At 39.9% G+C, this 17,628-nt stretch overlaps 1 protein-coding gene across 4 annotated transcripts in view; it reads left to right on the forward strand.

The window, feature by feature from the left end:
* kynu (kynureninase) overlaps positions 1-17,628 on the forward strand; it is a 220,913-nt gene that overhangs the window by 117,310 nt on the left and 85,975 nt on the right. For all 4 annotated transcript variants that reach the window (XM_087989228.1, XM_043694093.2, XM_043694092.2 and 1 more), the window contains 4 exons: positions 3,147-3,208; positions 8,115-8,186; positions 8,503-8,577; positions 16,288-16,434. In XM_087989228.1, coding sequence (XP_087845354.1) covers positions 3,147-3,208; positions 8,115-8,186; positions 8,503-8,577; positions 16,288-16,434 — 356 coding nt within the window. The remainder of the gene's footprint in view (positions 1-3,146; positions 3,209-8,114; positions 8,187-8,502; positions 8,578-16,287; positions 16,435-17,628) is intronic.

A 17,628-nucleotide genomic window follows, 5' to 3' on the forward strand; every position in this document is an offset into this window, starting at 1 on the left:
GACATCAGAAAACTAGATGAACAGCCAATCAGATTGAGATATTTTCATAGACAGCCAATCAGCAAGTTTAAAACACCAGTAATCCTTCATTATGGCTTTATGTTTTCAGATATTAAAATAAAGGATAATGATTGGATTAAACTGGAGACAACATGCAATAAACAAGCTCTAAAACAAAAAGAGAGTAAACTTTTTATCATATTACATTGCATCAGTATGAAACTAGCTTCTCAGTGTCAGAGGAATTATGCATGCTGTTCAGAACTCAGATTAAATCTTACTCAACAAGGTGCAATTTTTCAAGACTTTTTGCAACAAGTCTAACATTGTAAGAATAGTAGTTTTCATAGATTGTTTAGCAATTTCAGATGAGATGGGACTCAATTGTGCAAATCTTGTATCACTGAGAAAATTGTCTTGATTTCCTTTGTGTGGAATTCCACAGACGTTGTCAGTTTTGATGATGTAATGATTGTGCACACTGACAGTTTTGCTGACATGATGACGACAAAATTCAAGCCATTCAAATCAGAAGGCAGCAAAAATGATGAGTCATACCATTGATCCTGGAAATTTGGGCTATAGATTATAATAAACAATTTAGACGCTTCAACCTTGAAAGGAAGAAACTATGAAAAAGCTTTTTAGGAGCATGCAAGCTGTTCAAGAAAGAGTAACAGAACAAATGTCATGGTGCTGAAAATATCAATTTATTTTATAGACAGTTGAGTGTTTCTGGATGGGCTAAAGCATAGAAAGTACTCTTGCTCATCATATTTATCTTGTGATTTTGTGATCTTGTGCTTTTCAACCTGAGACCTAGTTCTTCATTATTTAGTTGAAGGTGGGAGAGCACTGAGCAATTCTTTGTTAGTAGCTCTGAGAAACACTTTATTCATGTGATTTCCTCTGCCGATTACTGCATCTGACAATCTTCTTAATATGTGAGCTTTTTCAGATTATCGTCTTTGAATACTCCCTCCCAGCCTTCATTATTCTATCTGTTTGCCTCTTTTCACTGTCATTAAATGTGATCATATCATTGTGTGTTTTATACAATGTTGCATGCCGTCTTCTTTGACTGAAATCTCTTTGATTTCACTCCTTTTCACATTTTCTGTTAAGATAGGTATGAGCCAGAATGCCTTGTAATTTTAAAATTCAATTTTCAGCATGTCTTATGTTTCATGTTTTTGGAAATGATTTTGACATAATTTCTGTTTTGCTATGAGCTCCAACTTGAATCATTGCAGTAGATTATTAAATCTAGCAATGTCTTTTTTTTGGCTTTGTGAAGACTACATTTTAAATGCTGCAAGCCAGCAATTGGTCCTTACACGATGCTGCTTGACAATTATAACGAGGGACATTGCTAATTAGCCCTTAGCTGGGCTTCTGCATTCTCTCACTAAATCCATCTATTTCTCTTTGGTAATAATGTCTGTCTCCAGCTCTGCCTCAGCTTATCTGTTGCTGAAAACATGTTTGTATCTTCAAAACCTTTCATGATAACCTTCCTAAGATGAATAAAATTGGTTGATGCCATAACTCTGGCACTGACTGCAACAAAGAATTCACTCTTCATGATCTCTGAGGCAACGCTTCTTTTTCTATTTCAATACAAATACTATTTATGTGCACCTTTTGTAGTATCTCCCAAAGAGGCTAACCTACATCTGTAAAAAATTAACATGCTCATTAACTCCAGTTCTTCCCTGTTTCCTATTGGACTAATGAAATAAATCCAGGGATCAACAGTCAGGAATCTTTGAAATGATTTAGAAATTGGATATCTCATCTGCTGTAGTATTTAAACTTCTGGTCAAATAATTTGGTGATTCGGTGGTAGCTATTTCATAGAAGTCACATGGAGCACCTTGGAAGTATGTGTGCTGTCCGTCTCTCAGCTCTCAAGTTTCCCTAATGTTTCTTCCTAGTGCCTTCTCAAATTAACCTAACTACTACCTCCAGCTCTAATTAACATTAGCCCCAACTCGTGAATAGATTCATTTAGAACTGATCTCTTGATCATCCCCCAGAACTAGTCTCTGTGCTCAGGAATCTGAGTCCAACCCCAATTGATAACCAATCCAGCTGAAATCACTGTCTAAGTGGCTACTCCTCTTCTTACAAGAGCTTGGAACTTGGAATAATCTGTAGATTATTCTCCTTGAGGTACTGGTTCATAAATTCCTTCCCTGATGAATTGAAATCTTACCTGTGCATTGCTTCAAACCTTTTCCTGTTTAATTGGTTCACACATGAACCACAAACTCTCACTGGTGCCCTTGCATTTTAACATATCCTTTAGCTTCTGCATATCTATGATGTGAAATCACTGAATTAAATGTATTAATTAATATTGCAGTGAACATAAATTATTCAACGGTAGGCCATGAGCCTGTCATCATTCAATCTTCTTTTAAGGGAATGAAGAGACATGTGCCAGATAGATAGGAAATGGATCTGACCACTGTTTAAAATATATTTTCTATAATGTTTTCTTAGCTGTGAGAAATTGTGATTTATCATGAAAGGTTTTGCTAAACATCATGCCACAGTAAAATATGTTCAGTCAGATTAATTTATCCTAATTGAAAAAAAATGTTTGAGCAAAAGGATGAAATTAGCTAGAAATGTCTTTTCAAAGGAACTGCAACCTGTTTTTGTTCCCCAGTGCTGTCTGATCGCAAAATGCACACAGTTCATTCTAACTGCTATTATATGAAGTGTATAGTAAAGCACAAATTGCAGCAAGCTTCTGGAAAAAGATGCATCATTAAACAATGAACAGATAATTCCTTATTGAAGATAGCTTGGTGTCATGTCAATGACAGATCCAGTAATTTAAAAAAATCTGATTCTGACACAGCACATTTGGTGGTATATGCTTAACAACAAATTTAAATATTTTGGAGGGCCCAATATGTTTACACCAAATGGACTACAGTAGTTTAAGAAGACAGCTCAACACCACATTCTCAAGGGCAATTAGGAATGGACAATAAACACTGGCCCAGCAGCGACACCCCCATCCCGTGAATGATTAATAAAAAATAATTCAAAGTGTATGATATAACATGATATGAAAGCAAAGGCCATGTTTTACATTGTACATACTGTATTAAAAGCTTTCTATTTCACAGGTGCTAAAAAGGAAGAAACTGCATTGATGAATGGACTAACTGTGAACTTACATCTCTTGCTGGTGAGAAGTCATTTTTATTACACTACATTTTGAAAAATCATACAATTAGACTCCAGTACTATGAAGAACTGGTACATGGTAACTACTTGCATTATAATCATTTTTTTTCCATTTTTGTTACACTGTGCATCATGTGGAGGTCACCTAACCATTAGAAAAAATGCAGAAATGCTTGTCTCAGTTACATTTTACATAATTTAATTTGGTGAAATTAAAAACTGTTCAATGAAAACATGAGTGTGATAGAAAGACAATTACTTTTTATTATCATAATACACTATGTGTATATGCGCTCTGTGCAAAATTAAAGTACAATGTGATGCTACCTATTGCATGGATACATATCCATCAGAATTAGCTATAACCAGAAGCGATCAACAAATGCAGTCTTTGAGAAAGCGCTGATTGTCTTTTGGAATCTCATCCAGTGGTCAATCTTTATAGGATTTAAACATTGGGATAGATATTGACCTTGTGTGATAGAGTGAAACAGATGTTAGTGTGTCAGCAGCCCATTTTACAACTCCCCTGACTTCAATGGAAATTAAAACTATTGTAAAATGTGCTGCTGATTTGTTATCTGATTACACAATCATGTGTGTAACAGGAACTTGCAATTTCTGATCAGCCAAAAATGATTTTGGCAATATCTGAGAGTAAATGGCTCTAGAAATGTCTGACAGTGACCATAATCTGTGTCCATTTCTAATCCTAATGTTCATGGAAGCGGGGAATTCATTTTCTTATTTATTGTCCTTACTGCAACTTGCTAATAGAATCAGAGAAAATGTAATACAGCACAATGCTACTATTCAGCATTTTCTGCTGCTGCTGCTGCTCACACTTCTCATTGTAGCTGTACCTATTCATCTCACTTTGCTTTTCCTTTCCTATATCCATCAGTGTTATTTTTAAGTCATCCTGTCATAGATGTTGCAATTAACATTGCTTTACTAACGGAGTGGCTTTCAATGTATAACAACATTGCTTACTTTAAAAAAACCTTCATGTTTTATTCTTTACATATTAATTCAAAATTTATGACCCTTGTGGTTGATTCCCTGATCAGTGAATATAATCCTTCTCTAATTTGTCCCATTTAACCTTTTCAAAATGTTGACTATGACTGTAAGACTTTATCTGAACTTTATTTACTCTATTGGGTGGAGCCCATGTTCTGAAATGAAGATGAGAGACTTGAAATAGAGGATTTGCTAATTAAAATATATATTACCTTGACAAATCCACTTTGTGCATTTTTCATGGTTCTATTATACATTCTTTAATCTGATGTGACTGTAGATACCAAGTGTTTCATTTTTATATCAAAAAATATTTTTACATTTCTATTTACAGCCACCATTTAGAAAACTTATATGGCATTTTTATAGGTTTCCTACCTATAATACTGCTTTTTAAGGATATCTGTACCTATGCTCCATGAACTTTGTTCCTCCATTAAAATAATTTTCTCTGTTCTTTTCTTTCTCGTGCATTCTCATACCATATTTCTGATGTTCATTGTATGAGGTCACATTATTGTGGTTTGGAGGTGCTAGTGTTGGACTGGGGTGTGCAAAGTTAAAACTCACACAACACCAGGTTATCGTCCAACAAGTTTGCAGTATTTGGAAGCACTAGCTTTCGGAGTGCTGCTCCTTCATCAGGTGGTTATGGAGTCATACTCCACAGCTAGTGCTTCCAAATACACCTATTGGACTATAATCTGGTGTTGTGTGAGTTTTCACAATATTGTGAAAATCCCTATCCCTCAAGTTGTAGAGAGCTATTTTTTTCTGATAAATGCTACTGACAGGAAGCTTAGCCTGAAGGTCACAGATGTTGGGAACCTGAGAGCTCACAGTTTCACATTCATTAAAGGTAATAGATATACAATCATGGACAGCCTGCCCTTAACAGTATGAAATCAGCTGAGTTTCATCAGCTAATGGTTAGAATGTTGAGTTGCAACAGAAGTGGGCAAATTCTGTTTGATTGGAGCCAAATTCTTTCTTCCAAACTGTACTTGTTTGAGAATAAGTATTTTGTCTTGATTTGGAGTTCAATAGCCACGCCTTTGAACACCACAACTTTAGCAACAAGCTGAAAGCAACATCTTGTACAGATGTTATGCTGCCATAGCATGGCAAAGGTTGCTATTGTGTCCCTAATAACTTCCTGCAGAGGAGATTTCATGGAGACACTCAGCAATGTGGATGTAAGGTCCTCGTATTCTGAACGTGATATGGTGTACAGTGTGGCAACTGGGTGTGTAGTGCACACTCATTATGAGCTGGAAGTACACAATTTGCTGTATTTATAAAGCTTAAAAATCAATGTTCACTAGTCATGCCTGAAATAGGCATCAGACCCGTTGATTTTACAAATAACTCAACATCTCCTTTGAGGCCCCACTGAAAGATTGATATTCTTTTTCTCTCTGAGACAGATGCTGTCTATTAAAGCACACCTAGCAAGGCAAAATTTGAAAACATATTTACCTAAAAATGGAGCCAGGACTTTCCCTTCAATGCTTTTTGTGGACATTAATAGTTCCCTGCCCCATCACACTTTGTCCCTAAACCTGATATTTACAGTTTTTCCTTTCCCATGTGCTGCTACCTCCCTCCTTGGCCATCCCTATCTCATCCCAGCAGCTCCATAAGACCATCACATCATAAGACATTAGAACAGGAGTAGGCCATTCGGTCTCTCGAGCCTGCTGTACTGTTCAATCAGATCTTTCCTGATCTAACGTTTTTCACATTTATGTTATGGACAGTATATGCATTTTCCCTTTAACCTTTGATTCCAGAGTTAATAGCCCACTCCTTTCTGATTGCCCCTTCTTTCCTAGTAACCCATTTCCATTCATCACTAGTCCTGACTGTGTCACATCCATGAGGGATGCTGCAACAGCAACACTTTAGTTGTGCTTTGACACTTAGTTGCCCATTGTTTTCCAGATCTCAAAGATTCAGTGAAAATGAGACTCGAAGTCCAACACTGGATGTGTCTGGGTATTACCATCCACATGAAATGACCCCAATTCCCCTTGCACCCTAACAATGGGCATAAACCTTGAAGTGACCAAGAAGCAAATTTTATGATTGGTTCAGTTTGTATTTATCAAAGTAATGAGCTCCCAATGCCTCTTTTCTGAGACACTAGTGAAAACAAAGGGCTCAGATTTTGCTGTCAGTGGTGAAAAGATGGTACTCAAAAAAAGCTGCCCCGAAAGATTTAATGATCTCTGGCATGAATCTCTTGACATAAATTTTAATCTGGCAGTTCTAATAAAGTCAAAGAAATCTCCAAACTTTATCACAACAACATTGCCATCAAGCAGCCATTAACATTGAAATGTTTTTACTGTCAGAAAACTAGGAAATAAGTTGTTGAACAAAGGCAAAATACTGCAGATGGTGGAATTCTGAATTAAACACATAAATTCAACAAGTCTGCTAGCATCTGTGGAGAGAAAACCAATATTAAGAAATAAAGTTAACTGATCTTCTTGCTTAAGTTTTACAAATGTTGATTTAAAGATTGGGGTATACATGGTTGTAGCTGAAATGTCATGAATAAACTTCTAAAAATCCAAATGGTAATTCTATTCATAATTTGTGGAATCATTATTTGAAATAGAGATTATGCAAAAGTAAAGCTATTTTGCGAAGTGGTCCCCATGATAGTTTAACCCTGGTGTGTGATGGGTATCCTTTTGGCCATTGTAACTAGTGCAAGATGACATGATCATTGGAGAGGTCACAAAAGGTAAAGTATAAAGTTTTGTCAAGGGGCTAAGGAAAGGAGGAATGCCCCTTGAGAGTTCACCTTAACTTTGTCCCAACCTTCCCATTGGTGAGGCTCCTACAATACTCAGTCCTCACCTTTTGGTTTAGCACGGCATTCTCTAGGCACGTGACTTAACCAGTTGACCACACTCTCTTGTGATAGCTGAAAATCTAAACTAACAACAGACGATATTGGAAATACTGAGTAGGTCAGGTAGCATCTGTGGAGGGAGAGAGAATTACCATTTCAGGTTGATTGCACTGAACCATAGACAGAGAAAACAGAAGTAGGAAGAGGCTGATCATCCAACTCAGTACCCTGATTCCATTTTATCCCCCCACCCTTTGGTCCATTTTGGGAAAGAACAATATCCTTTTGACCTCAGCTGCTGTCTGTGACAAAATATTACACAGGCTCATTACTCTCTGAATGAAGAACTTTCTTCTTATTTCACCTTATCTCACCTGTCGTTACAACTAGCGTTATTGAAATGATAAGATTTGAGCTAGGGATAGGCCAAGAACAAAAGGAAGGTCAGTAAAGACAGGAGAGATTGACAGACAGAAAAAAATTGTCTTTGAAGGCCAAAGGAAATGGTCATGGACAGGAAAGGAAAGAAACAGTAGATGTGCCTAGAGGGAAGTACGGCTGTCTGAAAACAAAAAAATGAGGAAAAAACTAGAGATATTCAAACAAAGTACTCAAAACAAGTGGGGTATATTTTACCAATTGATATTTTTAAACTCAGTGTTGAGTCTGGAATGCTATGAAGTGTTTAATTGAAAGCTGAGGTATTGTTGGTTAATCTTGCATTGGACTTCACTGGAACAAAGCAGCAAAGCCAGAACAGAAAAGCTGCATAAAAATCCCATCTTACCCCCACCCCCACCACTCACCTCGACCCCGGCACTCTATTTTTCAAAGCCATATATGTGGTCAGTTTCATCGTGATTGTTATAAATAAAACGAATGTTCTTCTATTTCTCGACAAGTATTGTCCAAGTGTTTGTTTTCTTATTTGGCAAACTATTTATTGTAGATCTAATTAAAGACTTATTTACATATTAATTGTTTAACTTTTATACATCTTAACCTTTGTGTTTTCCAGCTGTCCTTCTACAAACCAACATCAAATAGACATAAGATTCTCATGGAAGCTAAAGCATTTCCTTCTGATCATGTAAGAACTACTTTGCAGCACTAGAATTAATCAAGTCCTTGTATAGGTTACATAGTGATTTATTCATTGACACTAAGTTCTGCTGGTGAAATATTTACTACTTGGCTCCATGCCAATTGCTCAACATGCTTTATTACAAGATCACCCAGTGTGTATCTCATTACTAATGCTGTTTTTTTGGGAAGAATATGCAGTTTGATTGATATTATGGTTCAGTCAGAGACCATGGAAGTAGCTGAAAACTGACTATATTGATTTTTATGTAGTAAAAGCTAAAGTCTGCAAATCATTAATTACAACTTTCATTCCTTTGAAGTATGCAGTGGAGTCTCAAATCCGGCTTAAAGGACTAGATCCAAAGGAAAGTATGTTATTGTTGTCTCCAGAAGAGGTTTGTATCAATTTCTTTTTATTGATGCACTTACATCCTTTATCATTGCACCAACACTCTCAACATACTACACTTTAGAATACTTTATACCATTATTAAGATGTATATTTTCCTGTATTTTAATTTTAAGAGACCACATTATATGGGTCAATATGGGTTCCTTATGCAGAATGGCAATCTAGTGAAAGTTCAAGAGCTTTAAATGGTGACCAGGATAAACCAGAAAGTTTATTATGGATTGATACCAAATGCATACCTTATGGATATTATTGTAGTAATGAGTGAATGCATCTTACTCTTAACTGAGGATAATAAAGCTGAGGACTGATCTGAGCTACAGGGAGAGGCTGAACAGGCTGGGGTTGTTTTCCCTGGAGCGTTGGAGGCTGAGGGGTAACCTTATAGAGGTTTACAAAATTATGAGGGGCATGGATAGGATAAATAGACAAAGTCTTTTCCCTGGGGTTGGGGAGTCCAGAGCTAGAGGGCATAGGTTTAGGGTGAGAGGGGAAAATACAAAAGAGACCTAAGGGGCAATCTTTTCAAGCAGAGGGTGGTACGTGTATGGAATGAGCTGCCAGAGGATGTGGTGGAGGCTGGTACAATTGCAACATTTAAGAGGCATTTGGATGGGTAAATGAATAGGAAGGGTTTGGAGGGATATGGGCCGGGTGCTGGCAGGTGGGACTAGATTGGGTTGGGATATCTGGTCGGCATGGACGGGTTGGACCGAAGGGTCAGTTTCCATGCTGTACATCTCTATGACTCTATGACTCTATGACTGGGGGCTATTAAATGGTACTCAAACTGTATTAGCAAAGAAGCATAAAGAGAGCAGGACTTTCTCTAATAAGAGTAGTACACACACAGTGACTTCCATTAAGCACTGAGTGCCATAGCTTTGTACGGTCAGGTAGGACTGGGTTTTTTGTGGTGAATCTGTGTTTTCACCATGGACATCCAGTCCCTGTACACCTCCATCCCCCATCACGAAGGACTCAAAGCCCTCCGCTTCTTCCTTTCCCGCCGTACCGACCAGTACCCTTCCACTGACACCCTCCTTCGACTGACTGAACTGGTCCTCACCATTAACAACTTCTCTTTCCAATCCTCCCACTTCCTCCAAACGAAAGGAGTAGCCATGGGCACCCGCATGGGCCCCAGCTATGCCTGCCTCTTCGTAGGATATGTGGAACAGTCCATCTTCCGCAACTACACTGGCCCCACCCCCCACCTTTTCCTCCGCTACATCAATGACTGTATCGGTGCCGCCTCGTGCTCCCACGAGGAGGTTGAACAGTTCATCCACTTCACCAACACCTTCCACCCCAACCTCAAATTCACCTGGACAGTCTCAGATTCCTCCCTCCCCTTCCTCGACCTTTCTATTTCTATCTCAGGCAACCGAATCAACACGGACATCTACTACAAACCGACCGACTCCCACAGCTACCTGGACTACACCTCCTCCCATCCTGCCCCCTGTAAAAACGCCATCCCATTCTCCCAATTTCTTCGACTCCGCCGCATCTGCTCCCAGGAAGACCAGTTCCAAAAACGTACAACCCAGATGGCCTCCTTCTTCAAGGACCGCAATTTCCCCCCCCGACGTGGTCGACGATGCCCTCCACCGCATCTCTTCCACTTCCCGCCCCTCCACCCTTGAGCCCCGCCTCTCCAACCGCCACCAGGACAGAACCCCACTGGTCCTCACCTACCACCCCACCAATCTCCATGTACAGCGCATCATCCGCCGTCATTTCCGCCACCTCCAAACGGACCCCACCACCAAGGATATATTTCCCTCCCATCCCCTATCAGCTTTCCGTAGAGACCACTCCCTCCGTGACTCCCTCGTCAGATCCACACCCCCACCAACCCAACCTCCACTCCCGGCACCTTCCCCTACAACCGCAGGAGGTGCAAGACTTGTGCCCACACCTCCCCCCTCACTTCCCTCCAAGGCCCCAAAGGAAACTTCCATATCCGCCACAGATTCACCTGCACCTCCACACACATCATCTATTGCATCCTCTGCACCCGATGTGGCCTCCTCTATATTGGGGAGACAGGCCGGCTACTTGCGGAGTGTTTCAGAGAACACCTCTGGGACACCCGGACCAACCAACCCAACCACCCTGTGGCTCATCACTTTAACTCCCCCTCCCACTCCACCAAGGATATGCAGGTCTTTGGACTCCTCCATCGCCAGACCACAACAAAACGAGGGCTGGAGGAAGAACGCCTCATCTTCCGCCTAGGAACCCTCAACCACAAGGGATGAACTCGGATTTCACCAGTTTCCTCATTTCCCCTCCCCCCACCTTGTCTCAGTCAAATCCATCGAATTCAGCACCGCCTTCCTAACCTGCAATCTTCTTCCTGACCTCTCCGCCCCCACCCCAGTCTGACCTATCACCCTCACCTTGACCTCTTTCCACCTATCACATTTCCGACGCCCCTCCCCCAAGTCCCTCCTCCCTACCTTTTATCTTAGCCTGCTGGACAAACTTTCCTCATTCCTGAAGAAGGGCTTATGCCCGAAACGTCGATTCTCCTGTTCCCTGGATGCTGCCTGACCTGCTGCGCTTTTCCAGCAACACATTTTCAGCTGCTGAATTAGAAAGCAGAACCAAAAAGCTAATAATCTCTGAATTACTACTAGGGCCATGAGCAAATTGGCACAGAGTCAACAAGTTAAAAGAGGTAGACAAGTGACTCAAAGATTGGTGTTGGAGAAATTGGTTCAAATTCTTGGGACATTGGTACCAGTACTGGGGAAGATGGAGCTGTTCCAATAGAACAGGCTCCACTGCAATCATACTTGGACCAGAGTTGAAGGTGAAGGAACCCCTAGGGGCAGTGATAAAGTTATAAAATTATATAACTTGCCCTGCAGTTTGAGAGGGAGAAGATTAAATCAGATGCAACCATATTATAATTGAGTAAATGTAATTACAGAGAAATGAGGGAGGAGCTAACCAGAGATGATTGGAAGGGGAGTCCAGCAAGGAAGACAATGGAGCTGCAATGGCAAGGGTTTCAGGAGGTAGATCGGGAAGCACAACAGAAACGTATTGCAAAGAAGAAGAAACAAACTAAGGGGAGCATGAGATGAACCTGATGAAGGAAGGTAGGGACAGCATAAGAGTGGAAAGAAAATATATTATGTGGTGAAGGTTAGTGGGAAGCCACAGGATTGGGAAGCCTTTACAAGCCATCAGAGGATAACAAAAGAAAACAATAAAAGTGGAAACAAGCTCGTTAGAAATATAAAAGAATTCTGCAAGAGTTTTTTTTCCAGATACCTAAATGGTAAGAGTGAGGCGAGAGTGGACATTGGGTTGCTGGGAAATGAGGCTGGAGAAATAGTAATGGGGAGCCAAGAAATGGCAGAGGAGCTGATTGGTACATTTCATCAGTTTTCACGGTGGAAGATAGCAATATCAATACAGAACTTCAATAGCGTCAGAGGGCAGAGGTGAATGTAGCACCCATCACTGAGGAGAATGTGATGAGGGAGCTGGAAGGTCTGAAGGTGGATAAATCGCACAGACCAGATGGATTACATTCCAGAGTTCTGCTGGAAATAGCTGAGGAGATTGAATCATAGAATTCCCATAGGGTAGAAGAGGCCCTACTGAAGAGCATCCCACCCAGACCCACCATCTTACCCCATCCCTGTAACCATGGCATTTCCCATGGCTAATCCAACTTCCCTGCACATCCTTGGGCTGTGGAAGGAAACTGGAACACCCGGAGGAAACCAATGCAGACACGAGGAGAATGTGCAAATTCCACACAGTCACCCGAGAGTAGAATCAAACCTGAGTCCCTGGAATTGTGAGGCAGCAGTGCTAACCACAAGAATCAATGAAGTCAGACAAGTTCCCAGAGGATTGGATATTGACTAATGTAACACTCTTGGTTAAAACATAATGGAGACAGAAGATAGGAAATTACAAGGCTGATTCGCCTGACTTCAGGTAAGATTCTAGAGTCCATTATTAAGGATGAGATTGCAGACTACTTGGAAGTTCATAGTACAATAGGATGGAGTCAGCACAGCTTCATCAAGGGGATGTCATGTCTGACAAATCTGTTAGAATTCTTTGAAGAGGTTATGAGCAAGTTAGACAAAGGAGAGTAAATGGACATTATCTATTTGGATTTCCAGTAGGCCTTTGAAAAGGTGCCATTCAGGAGGCTGCTAAATAAAGTAAGAGTACATGGTGTTAGGGGCCAGATACTAGCCCAACTGAAGGATTGGCTGACTGTCAGAAGAGGGAGAGTATGGATAAAGTTGTCTTTTTCAGGATGGCAGCTGGTGAATTATGGAGTTCTGCAGGGGCAGTGTTGGGAAACAATTATTCATGTTATACATTAACAATCTGGATAAAGGAACTGAGGGCATTGTTGCTAAGTTTGCAGATGATGGAAAGAAATGTGGAGGGACAGGTAGTTTTGAGGAAGCTGGAAGCAGCAGAAGGAATTGGACCAGCTAGGAAGACTGGGCAAAGAAGTGGCAGATGGAATACAATGTGGAGAAAGTGAGAGCTTGTGCATTTTGGTAGGAAGAATAGAGGCATAGACTGCTTTCTAAACAGGGATAGGCTTCAAAGACCTGATGCACATAGGGACTTGGGAGTCCTAGTTTAGGATTCTTCTAAAGTTAACATGCAGGTTCATTTGGCCATTAGGAAGACAAATTCAATGTCAGCATTCATTTTAAGAGGGCTGAATAACAAGAGCAAGGATGTACTGCTGAGTTTGTATAAGGCTCTGGTCAGACCACATTTGGAATATTATATGCAGTTTTGGGTCCTGTATGTATACTAGGATGTGCTGGCATTGAAGGAAGTCCAGAGGAGATTTACAAGCTGGATCCTGGGGATGAAGGGCTTGTCATATGAAGAGCAGTCAAGGACTCTGGGTCTGCACTCAATTCAGTTTAGAATGATGAAGGGGGATCTGATAAAATGTACAGAATACTGAGAAGCCTGGATAGATTTTTCCACTACTGGGAGAGAGTAGGACCTGAGGGTACAGCCTCAGAGTGAAGGGACAACAGTTTTGAATTGACATGGGAGGAATTTCTTCAACCAGAAGGTGTTTAATCTGTGGAACTCATTGGCACAAGTGTGGAGGTCAAGTCAGTTATTGCAGAAAGATAGAAATACGTTCATGATTGGTAAGAGGATCAAGAGTTGTAGAGATAAGACAGGAGAACAGGGTTGATAAAATGGTGGAATAGACTCGGGCTGAATAGCCTAATTCTACTCCTAAATCTTATGGTCTGCTAGCATTCAGGAATCTACTCACAATTGAGTGATACAGAGAGTCGTATTGTTGTAGATTGCTATTTGATTTATTGCAGTTTCAGGACATTCGAGAAGCGCCTCATATAATTTCTGAATGCACAGGCAATTTATGTTGCTTAAGATTCAATGCAATTACAAATTAGGAACAATTTAATTGGAACACTTTACAGTTCAAGATGAAGTTCTGTAAAATCTATTTATATGCCATTTCATTTTTTAGTGTTATAAATTGCAGCAAGGCATCTCTATCTCAAAATAACTATGTATATGATGTGAGGTAAATCTTGCCACCCAAATGACGATGCCTCAATTCAAAGGTTAAACAAAAATCCTGATTCTTGCTTTCTCACTAAAAGCAAGCATGCAGGTATTGCAAGTAATTAGGAAGGCAAATGGTACATTGCTCTGCATTAGAAGGAGGTTTGAGTGCAGAAGTCAGAATGCATTTCTGATATTGTAAAGAGCCTTGATGAGGTTGTGCCTGAAATGTTGTGTGCAGTTTTGATTTCCTTATCGAAGGAATGATATATTTACAATGGTGCCATAGAGGTTTAGCAGGCCAATCCATGTAAGGGTGAGATGGTTTGATGAGGAGAGATTGAGGAAGTTGGATTCATAGTCTTTGGAGTTTTAAAGAATGAGGGGAGATCTAATAGAATTGTTCAAAAATCTCACAGAACATGACAGATAGAAACTTTCCTCTGCCTGTTAAGTGTAGAACCAGTAGACATAATTTCCAAATATGGAGGACGCCTTTTAAGACTGAGGTGAGGAGGAAATTCTTCACACAGTGGTGAATATTTTGAATTCTTTACCCCAGGTGGCAGTAGAAGCTCAATCATTGAATAGATTCAAGAGAGAAATTGATAGCTTTCTGGAAACTAATGATATAAAAGGATATGGACATAGTGTGAGAATGTGAGGTGGATGATCAGACAAGATGTAATGGAATGGTGCAGCAGGCTCAACAGGGTGAATGGCCTATTCTAGTTCCACTGCTTATCATAGCAAGTAAGGTTTAATTTGAATGTTTTGTTCCTTCAGTGAAATACGTGACATGACACAATTTCCAGAAGATTGAAAGTGAGCTAATGCTGATGTGATAATGTTCTGACAAAGAAACATTTAGAGTACCATGTTTTCCTTCGATAATTAAAGTCAGCAACTTTATTGGACTGTCATTCACTGCCTTCTCTTCCATTCACTCCATATTCTCAGTGGAACTTCAGTCGGATTTGCTCCGTGGAGCATCTTCCTTGCTTTTTCCACCAGTGTTGTCCTCCTTCTGATTGTTCCTTTTCTCAGTTGTCGTATCAGATTGCTTCAAGGTGCTGCTGACTATAGGGATACCATTCCCAGACTCTTAGCTCATGCATTGAGATACTGATGTGAAATACCAACAATAGTCATAAAACTGTCCAAATATCAATATAATTTTGCACCTGTAACTTATGGCCAAAATTAATATGGAAAACATAGTTAATTGAATTTAAGCATCCATGCACAACATGAGATTGGTTAAAACGCAACAGGCGATGAAGGGCATTCCTGCTACAATGTTCAAATGTGGTTTGCATGACACTATTTTCTAACATTCATGCCATTCCGCATTATCACGTCCAATGTCTTCTTGTTAATATGTTTCCCTTTACAATCTGGAACTTAGAGTCATAGAGTCATAAAGATGTACAGCACGGAAACAGACCCATCGGTCCAAGCCGTCCATGCCGACCAAATATCCCAACCCAGTCTAGTTCCACCTGCCAGCACCCGGCCCATATCCCTCCAAACCCTTCCTATTCATTTACCCATCCAAATGCCTCTTAAATGTTGCAATTGTACCAGCCTCCGCCACTTCCTCTGGCAGCTCATTCCATACCCGTATCACCCTCTGTGTGAAAAAATTGCCCCTTAGGTCTCTTTTATATCTTTCCCCTCTCACCCTAAACCTATGCCCTCTAGTTCTGGACTCCCCAACCCCAGGGAAAAGACTTTGCCAGTTTACGCTATCCATACCCCTCATTTTTTTTCTATTTAAGTGTTTGAAGAAAATAATCTTTGTGATTTTGCTTTACAGAAGAGTAAAGCACAATTTAGAATGCTTTAATTTGACAGATAGGAAAGTCTTTATCTTTCTTTTCATAAATATCAGACATGTATTGGAAGCTTGTAATATATTTTGGAAGAGAATGACTGACAGTGGAAGATGTTAAATTTTCTGAAGCACTTGAAGTTTTCCAAAGGCCATAATTTTTGGAATTGTGTTGAAATCCTGGACATGTTTTCCACATTAAACTGAAAAATATTTTAAACTTTCAATGACTGTATGAACTACAATTTTGTTATTTAACTTTACCATCAAAAAGCATAATCAGTTGTTTGTTTTTAGGGAGAAGAAACCCTGAGAAGTGAAAATATTTTATCTACAATAGAAAAAGAAGGTGACAGCATCTCTGTGATTCTGTTCTGTGGAGTACAATATTACACTGGACAGCTGTTTGACATGCTTTCGATAACAAGGGCAGGACACGCTAAGGTGAGTCAAACCAATCAACTCAAGTTTAATGTCGAAAATACACAATAAGTTCCTCAATTTCTGAAAACAGATAAGATAAAGTTATGTTTTAGCTGGAAAATGGAACATAAGCAAATACCTTTACAGTGCAGTGTGAGGCAAAGAAGGGGATAAAGGTCACAGATATCAGATATAATGGCTCCTCCCACAGAAAGGCAAATAATAGCTGTAAAATGTTTGAGCAATGTGAATCTGCTTGAAAACTATTATTCTTTCATGGGATGTGAGTATTGCAGTATAGGTTAACTTTTATTGTAGACCCGAAGTAGCCCTTGAGATGGTGATGGTTAACCACTTTCTTGAACTGCTGCAGTCCATTGGCATAAGTACACCTGTAGTGCTGGAAGGGAAGAAAGCTCCTGATTTTTGATCCAGTAATAATGAAGGAAAGAAAATATAAGCTGAATTTTAAGCGGTGTCATTATTTCAACAATTCCACTCCAGCTCATTCTTAAAGAATGGATTTGAGCCCACCTGTGTTTGACTAGATCATCATGCAACAAATTGATGGCCAGGAGACAATTAATTGGTTCAATGGTAAACTTCTATGCTCATCTAGTAATGAACTCCCAGCTCTTTCCAATATGCCCTTGTCCAACAGGTCTGAGAATTGCTGCATTTGATTAGTAAGTAGTCTCAAATCAGAGCAGTATCACAGGGAGCGGTAGACAATGCTAGAGCTACAGATCTTCCCTGAAGAAGAAGTGCCATGGACCCATAATTAGAGGTAGTTCTAGGGTTTGGCTTAAGGTAAACCCAGATTTTTTTCTTAAAGCAAAGGCAAGTTTTTAAAAATTCAATCACAGATATGAGCATTGCTGACTGAATCATTATTTATTGCATATCCCAAGTTGCCCATTGATCTCTGTGGCATGTCAGGGCCATTTTAGAGGATACTTCAGAGTCAACCACACTGTTAAGGGTTTGAAGTCACTTGTAGCCCAGACCAGGTAAGGATGACAGATTTAATTCCCTAAAGGATATTAGTGAACCAGACATTATTTTTTTAAAGATCAATTGACAGTGATTTTTGATTCTAGACATTTTATTGAATTCAAATTCGCTGTCTGTCACAGCAATATTCCAACCAGTATACCCAGAACATTAGCCTAGGATTATGGATTACTATCCCAGTGACATTATCACAACTCCACT

Source organism: Chiloscyllium plagiosum, unplaced genomic scaffold (genome assembly GCF_037043375.1).
Source record: "Chiloscyllium plagiosum isolate Xiang-an unplaced genomic scaffold, Cpla_swu_hap1 HiC_scaffold_7, whole genome shotgun sequence".
Lineage (NCBI taxonomy): Eukaryota > Metazoa > Chordata > Chondrichthyes > Orectolobiformes > Hemiscylliidae > Chiloscyllium > Chiloscyllium plagiosum.